This window comes from Perissodus microlepis, chromosome 23, assembly GCF_051167445.1.
Source record: "Perissodus microlepis isolate ML-2025 ecotype Zambia chromosome 23, ASM5116744v1, whole genome shotgun sequence".
In the NCBI taxonomy this organism is placed as follows: domain Eukaryota; kingdom Metazoa; phylum Chordata; class Actinopteri; order Cichliformes; family Cichlidae; genus Perissodus; species Perissodus microlepis.
Window position 1 is genome coordinate 34909481 of NC_140482.1, and position 8067 is coordinate 34917547.

Here is an 8067-nt window from a genome sequence, read left to right on the forward strand (position 1 = left end):
ATTTTGCATAGAAACCTAATTATTCACTGAGATATAAATTAGATTCCACATTCATGGAGACCATGACCCCCCAAACTCCTGCAGGATACTATTCAGGGGCAAGCCTCTTTCTCTCCCCTGCTCTGAGATGGAGAGTAGCCACTGCAGCTGCTATTCACATCAACCAGATAATTGTTAATGAAAAGTCATTGGATGGCATTATGTTGTCCACGGGATCATTGTTCATTTCCCCCCATCGCCACTGAGATCTATATGGAGAACCAGAGTGTTTCCTTTGAGTTTTGGTATTCAGGATCTGTTGCCTGGAAACTAATAAAGGGGCAAATCATCGACTGTATTGGCCAAGATGGGCCGCAGACTGGCCCTGCACAACAATGCAAGGTTTGTAAAAAGGCGTTGAAACAAGTTAATGACGCTTGTTGAACAAAACATTAATGGACTTCTTCACGGTATAATATGGCATGGGATGCGCGGTGAATGGGGGGGACTTTAGCTGCGCACTTTATTAAGTTTGTGTGTTTTTACTACTGGGAGGAGCTCGATATGCACGCATACACACCCACCTATTTGATGAACTTGATACTAGAAATTTTGTACGGGACTGAAAAGAAAAAACAAACTTGCACCTATCTCAGAAGGGATTTAACTTAAAAAAAAATATCCCCCTCTTTTAATTTTAATTTTCAAGTCATTGAATGGGCCGTTGATTAATTGCCCATCAGCATGATTTGAAAAGGGGTTGAATAGTGGAGGGTACTGCTGCACTAAAGGCGCAAAACGTTAGGGAGAAAGAAGAGGCAAAGTGGGAGGTGGGGCCTCGGGAGTTGGACACATTTCTCATTTTTAATCTAACATTTAAACACCCAATAATATTGCACCGGCCCCATTTACTGCACCGACTTCTTAACCGAAGCGGACAAAAAAAATGCACTGCAGCCCTGTCACCCCGAGCAGAATAAAGGGAATCAAAGGATTTTTCCCTTAAATGGACTAATTTTCTCCTTGAATTATGAAAGTAATGGCTAGGTAACAGCCTGTGCTCAGTACCCGACGGCTTAATGCTTCCTAAATCCTTCCACGTGGCTCCACTAGTCCTGGCAATTAGGACTCATTATAGCCTCATAAAGGATCTCATTTGTAGGATTACTTAATAGACAATGAAATTTTATCGTGCAAAATTATGGAAAAATAATATTAGACCTCGCATGGTGAGGCGAGGGCGCGCGCCACGCATCATTCCGCTTGGTTTACTTTCTCTCTCCCGTTCTCTCTCTCTCTCCGTCTCTCTCTGGTTCAGGACTGTTATCTGTACCATAACAACTGCGCGTCTTCCTTGTCAAACGCTGAATTCGCTTTATTAGAGCAATTACTGTCTGTGTGACTGACATGTCTGTTTTTATCTTTATTATGGTTGGATTTTAAAGATTTTGTAATTCTCTCAAAGAGTGCATCGAAAGTCACAGCTGACTAAGTGCTTCAGTTGCCTTGTTTGTTGTAAACATGCGTGTTTGCTCCGCGATGATGAGTTTCATACAGCAGGTTTTTCAAGAAAAAAATGGTGACAAATAAATAACTTTTTAAAAGTTGGAATCCACATGAGGCTATTTCTATTTTTTTTTTCTTTTTGGCCTTATTTGTTTTGCTACAGACAGCGGACAACTTAATATCTGCGGTGTTGTACCTGTACCGCCTGCACCTTAACCCCGCTGACGGCTCACATATGAAGGTTCGAGGCGTTACTTGGCAGATGAAAGCAGAAGCTAAACCTACCGGTGACCCGCCTGGGGATCAAACTCGCTAATTATTGTCACAAGATGAGGGATTAACGCATTTCTGAAATAGCTGCCTGTTTACCCCCGCACAGACTGGCCATTATAAACACTTTCTAATTGAATCCTAATCGCCGTCAAATAACCCCAGCCCAGACTCGCCATGAGTTCATAATTCTTTAATTGCTAGAAGTGAAACCTGGACCAACCAGATTCAATGCACGATTAGTCTGCAAAGCAATTATTGCTTATGGTCGCGTGGACAATTCCTTAAATCTCATTTGCGAACTATCAATCCTTAGCCTTGGCCATATATCGTTCATTTCTATGTCAGACTTATCAGTAATTTAAAAGAATGTGAATAAACCAATAACTGACTGCAGGTCAAATTTGGGGGAAAAAAAGAAAAAGAAAAGAAGAGTGAATCGCGTATGTAAAACACGTTTTGTCATAAATTTGAAGTGTTATGGATACTAAACAATCTATTTATATAGTTGCAGGTGTTTCCAAACAGCTGTTCAGTAGTGACAAGTTTGAATTTTCAAATCTCACCAGCACGTTTTAAATGTTCGCTATATCTATCTATCTATCTATCTATCTATCTATCTATCTATATATATATATATATATATATATATACATATATATATTAGCTTTTGTTTTAAATGTATTACAAAGTAATACTTCAGTCAGTGTGAATGTGCTGAAAAATGTCTTTGTAGAACTTTCTACACAGTTCTGAAAATAAGAAATAAATAAATGAAAAATCCTGATTATGTTATGTTACCAGTCAAGACTTTTGTAAATTCGGCATAAAAAAACAAATCTTGAAGCTGTGATTGGAGGCCCATATGAGACATCACGTGGTCTAGGTCACTGACAGTATAAACCCTAAGAGCCGGGTGCGCACGTGGGTGACGCTGCAGGGCCAACCCTCCTCTGGCTCTCTTTTGTTGGACCATCAAACATAAGCACCTTTGGAAATCCCGAGGGGCTCAGATGAGAAGCAGCAATCATCCTGCTCACCGAGTGATCACTTATCAGCGACGCAGCCATGTCGAGGTCATTTTATGTTGATTCTTTAATAATCAAGGATACGGTGCGACCTGGACCAACTGAGCATCCAGGACAAGACTTCCTTATTCCAATCAGCATGCACTCTCCGAGCGTAATGACTGTCACCGCTCCCGTGTGCCCCTCCAGGAAAAATGGGACTTTCTGTGTTTGTCCACTGTGCGTCACATCCCACATCCACTCTTCCCGCAGCGGCATTCCCATGCTGAAGAGTCAGTTTCCAGGAGCAGAGCCACAGTATTGTCAGAGAATAGCACATCAGCAGTCTCCTGCACTCGCTCACCCTGGACATACACCTGTCTGCACGCCCACCTTCAGCGTCACAGATCCCAGGAGATACCATTGTCTCTCTATTGGTAAGCACGTGTTTTCTACTGTCTCGGCTCATGACTAGAGCTACTGTCCGGCACATATTTGTGTACTTATTAGAAGTCGTGTTGTACTTTGTAGCAGTAAGATCAATGGTATGCACTTTGTTTTTACGCACGACGATTTACGCGCGATATTTCACCTGTCTTGGATTGAGCGCGCATTCACAGAGGAAGTACAGAACTAAAACATGACTCAAAAAATGTTTGTTTCCTCTAACAGGTGCCTCCGAGAGTAACCACATACAGAATGGCAAGAGGATGCGCACGGCTTTTACAAGTACGCAACTCCTGGAACTTGAAAGGGAGTTTTCTACGAACATGTATCTTTCTAGACTCAGGAGAATCGAAATCGCTACATATTTAAACCTGTCAGAGAAACAGGTGAAAATCTGGTTTCAGAACCGCAGAGTGAAGCACAAGAAGGAGGGTAAAGCCACCCAAAGGAGCGCGCACAGTGGTTGCAAATGCACAACCGGCCACACAGACTATTCAAGGTCAGAAGACGAGGAGTCTCTATCTCCGGCCTCAGCCTCTGAAGAGAAAGAGGTGTCACCCATCTGAGAGCAACTCGGCTCAACAAGTTCCACTGCTGGCGCGTCCTCTGCCCTGCTGCATTTATGGATCACGGCATCACCCAGCCCCTGAGCCAAATATCTGCTGCATGAAGCCTGAGAAGAAATTCTGAAAATATTAATTGTTCTTCACTCCATGTTCTTTATAATGTTCAAAACAAATGTTTAATGTTTAAAAACCAGTGTGGATAGGTGTTCGTGAAATATTTGGGAACATGGCCAACTATGTGACTGATGTTATGTGGATCCCCCTGAGGTTCTCACCTACACTACCTTGTTAATTATCCCCAGTAAATGATTTCAGTTATTGCCGGAAATACTTTTACAGTCAGTGACGTGTAGCACAGAAAACCCCAAGAAATAGTAAAGGTCTGACGTGTAAACCCGAAACCTGTATGTAACAATTTGTAAACTTTGTATATCTGTATTTATTGAAATAAACATGACGAGTTGACCTAATAATTTGTCATCATTGACTTACTATGATTGATTATGCACATGCTCACCCGAATCTCTAATATTTCTAACACTGATAATGAATACAAAGTGGAAAAACTAATTTTTGCGTCTTTGAGAGTCGAGTTGATTGAAAAACTGCTCGCAGGGATGATTTTCTTTCACTTTTCCATTAAAAATATGTAAATATTCAAGTGAAATATTACAAGGTTTCAAACGTACATTTGTTATAATCTTATGAAGAAAAAGGCCCCCCTTATATAATTTAATTTAAACACAATTAAATGTTTTTAAAAAAATTAAAATTCCACCTTAAAAAAGATCAAGTTGTTTTATTGTATTAAAAAGACTTTGTACTTTCCAAGCCTCTGAATAAAAGCAGACACGTATCGCAAACTGGCTCATTAAACCGTGAGTTCAGTTATCTTTTAGCATTTCACCGAATTTAGGTGTTTCTGTCACGACAGCTATCATTATTAAGCTGTCATTCCTAACCAGTGGTCTTATTCTGTTACACCTCAATGTCCACTGTGCGTATTTTATTTAAGAACATTATGAAGCAGAGCTCAATTTACAAGATCTAGCTATCTAATTCAAAATGGATGAAGTGAGCTTTATGAAAGTGTAATTTCTCCTTAGATGTGACCACAAAAGGGTACCCGATAACGCCCCCGGGGAGCAGCCAATAGTCCATTAATGTTCGCTTTTGAAAAGATTTTGGTTGTCCAAAGCGAGTTTAATTGCGTTTTCGGTCCCACGTTGGTTGATTATGCTGCTATTGCTTGAGACCACAGAACAAGTATATATAGAAGTGGGCAAAGGCTTTGACAGGTTAGATTGTCCTGCCTTGGGACTCGCATTTAGCCCAGGACCCCCGACGGCTGTGTGCTGAGAGAGCTTTGAGAGACAGCTACAGGGTTCCTCCGAGCGACAGAGAACGATTTAGTCACTGTTTCATTAGGCACTATTTGAACCTTTCAACTTATGGTGAATTAAAGGGGGCACGCTCAAATGGAAAGGCTCTGAGGAGGGATTACGTAGGAGGGGCCACTGGAAATTAGCTGACGCCTAATTTAACTCGTTTCTGTCAGAGTTTGGGATACATTCCTAATTGAGAGGGGAAGCAGGTGAAGTTTTGGTCCCACGCAGGCCCATTCAAAGTAGGAATAAATGGTCCCCATTCACATCCCGCTGGTGATCATATATTATTGGGGGAAAGCCATCTAATGAATATATATTGAAGTTCCTATTAATCGAATTAGAGTTCCCTTGCAGGTGTGAAAGACCAGTGCAGCATTTAAAGCTATTAACAATAGAATAAACCACAGTTTCGACAAAGACTCTCCCCCTTTTCAGCCCCACAGGACGTGACCTCAAACTGTAAGGTCTATATAATGATGGGCTGAAGCTACTTTTTCCAGGTCGAACGGCTATCTCTTCTATAACTGTCACAATGACGAACTTTTCCGATCACACGGAGGTTACACAGATATTTGAAATAATGCCGGGCTGAGACTGTGGAGCATAAATTCTGCAGTAAAGGGACTATAGCAACCAATGCACAGAAAAACGAGAGCACTCCAAAGTCGTCCTGCATTGGCCACCATTGAAAATACAGCAATTACGCATGACAAAAGACAATTAATAAGAGCGCTTTTGAGCCTGGTGCAGCTGCTGTCTCATGCGGAGAGATGGGCTGGAAGAAGCTGAAGTACCCGAGGGGGGTGTTGTCTTTTTTTTTCCTCCAAGAGAGGTCCACTTTATTTATTTATCAGCAGTGTAGCATTCACCGTCCGCACATATATCTATTCCATTCATTTAAATCACATATCAACGGGTTTCCTCTGGGACACACGCTCTGATCTCACGTTAAACACCTGAACGTTTTTACACTTAAACACATGGATCTGAAATTATGATACTGGGTTACTTTTTTGGACCAAGCTACAGTCGAAATGTGTATTATTTAGGCTATAGTAATTAACTAATATATTTATATGGTGGCCAATTTCTCTCTCTCTCTCTCTCTCTCTGTGTGTGTGTGTGTGTGTGTGTGTGTGTGTGTGTGTGTGTGTGTGTGTGTGCAAGACAAGGATGTGATAATTAATTATTACGTTGACCTTTCAAAAAGTCAAGTGGTTGCATCCATCTTTGTATAAACGGGGTCAGGTACATTCACACATGGAGCGCTATGGAGACCTCATATATTTGTATTAATATCAGCTTAAATGAACTTAACTACATATATTGTTGACTTTTGTATGCTGCATTGTTGATCCAAAATGAATCCCATTTTTCCTTGTTTACACTGTTTGGAGGTTTTTGGAATTGTTTTTAATATACATCGTAATATAATGCGGGATTCTGGTGAATGTTTAGCATGTTGTGTTTCATGCAGTCACTGTTTTCGTTTTCTATGATCTATAAAAATCAACTTAATGCCTGGCCTTATAGAGAGGTTAGAGGTAAAAAAAAAAAAAAAGAAAGAAAAAAAGAGGGTGTTGAATAGGTTACGGACAACACTAGTAATTGCTCAGTTCAGCACGCTGGACAGCTCCCGCAAGGACCGCCCTCCAAAGGCCATCGTCCATCCAGTAGTTTAAGTACTCCATTTAAGTACTTATCATGTCTATGAGACGAAATGTTATGTTGTATATCGATGTTTGCTAAACTCAGCTTGTTCTGGCAAGAAGCTGTTTTTTGCTTAAAAGGGATGTTTAAACACACATCAAATGTAACTATGTAACTAGGGTGTAACTATTTTAGTTTCTCAGTCTTTTATTTATTTACATATATTATTTATTTTTATGTGTTTATTTGTTATGTAGCAACTGAACGTTGCTGTTAACATATAATTAATACCGCTATATTTTTTGTCAAAGCCCCCTGGTGGAGAGTTGCTGGCAAGACAGTCACCATGCAGGAACTCTGGAGTTATATGCAGTGTAGGCCTATATCTGGAATATTTAGGCGTTTGCTGTGCTTGTAATTTGTTGTGAAAATTAACTGTGATTATTTTTTCTTAAGAAATCTATTAGCGAAGCCTGGTATTTGCTTGATTTTGTGCTGAACTTATTTACACGAAGAAATAAGTAAGTAAAACGTTTTTCAGTTTACCTGTAATGTTTTACGGAAGTTAGAACTGTTGAAACTGAGCAGTTTTATCCCCCCAAAACGAGGCAAAAACAGGTCTGAGCTAAGCTCTGCCTTCCGAAGTTGAGATCCTTTGTTTGGAGAACAAGGACACAATTCTTTTCCCTAACATGTGGAAGTAATTGCGCCAAGGGGCCGTATGGAGTTGGGGGTGGGGGGTGAAACATCGGCCCCGGGGCCCTGCTCTATGCAAAGACAACGGTCTGATACCCCTCTGCTTTGCCAAAAGATAGGTGATTCACAGGGACCCATTCTTCTTTGTGAGCCCACCAGGAAAGGCCCGGGGTGAAGGGAGATACGGTGAAAAAATAATAGCGTTGGATGAGCACTCGGTAAACAGCTGACTCACGTGTGCCAGTGTGTGTGTGTGTGTGTGTGTGTGTGTCCCTCATCGAGAAGGCTCTGTCCTTTGAGTCAGGGAGAGACGGAGAGAGAGAGCGAGAGAAGAAGCAAAGACGAAAAGGTAGGTGGTGATATGGTGGTGTTGGAGCGCCCTCTATGCGTTCCGAGAGCCGCAGTTCGCGGTTTCTGACTGAGAACTGTGTTCACAGTAGGCTACGGGGATCCTGCAAGAAAACATAGATAAGTAAGTTTTAATTTGAGGAAAACCCTTCTTAACATGAATCAGTAATACAATTAGTCACAAAATACCATATCCATCAAAGCTAAACA

General features: G+C 41.1%; 1 protein-coding gene across 1 annotated transcript; it reads left to right on the top strand.

Annotated features, from left to right (window-relative positions):
* Window positions 1-2704: 2704 nt before the first annotated feature.
* gsx2 (GS homeobox 2) lies at window positions 2705-4235 on the top strand. The gene is made up of 2 exons (XM_084922001.1): window positions 2705-3199; window positions 3435-4235. Exons 1-2 carry the CDS (start codon window positions 2824-2826, stop codon window positions 3773-3775), a joined length of 717 nt encoding a protein of 238 aa, XP_084778127.1. The 5' UTR covers window positions 2705-2823; the 3' UTR covers window positions 3776-4235.
* The last annotated feature ends 3832 nt before the right edge of the window (window positions 4236-8067 follow it).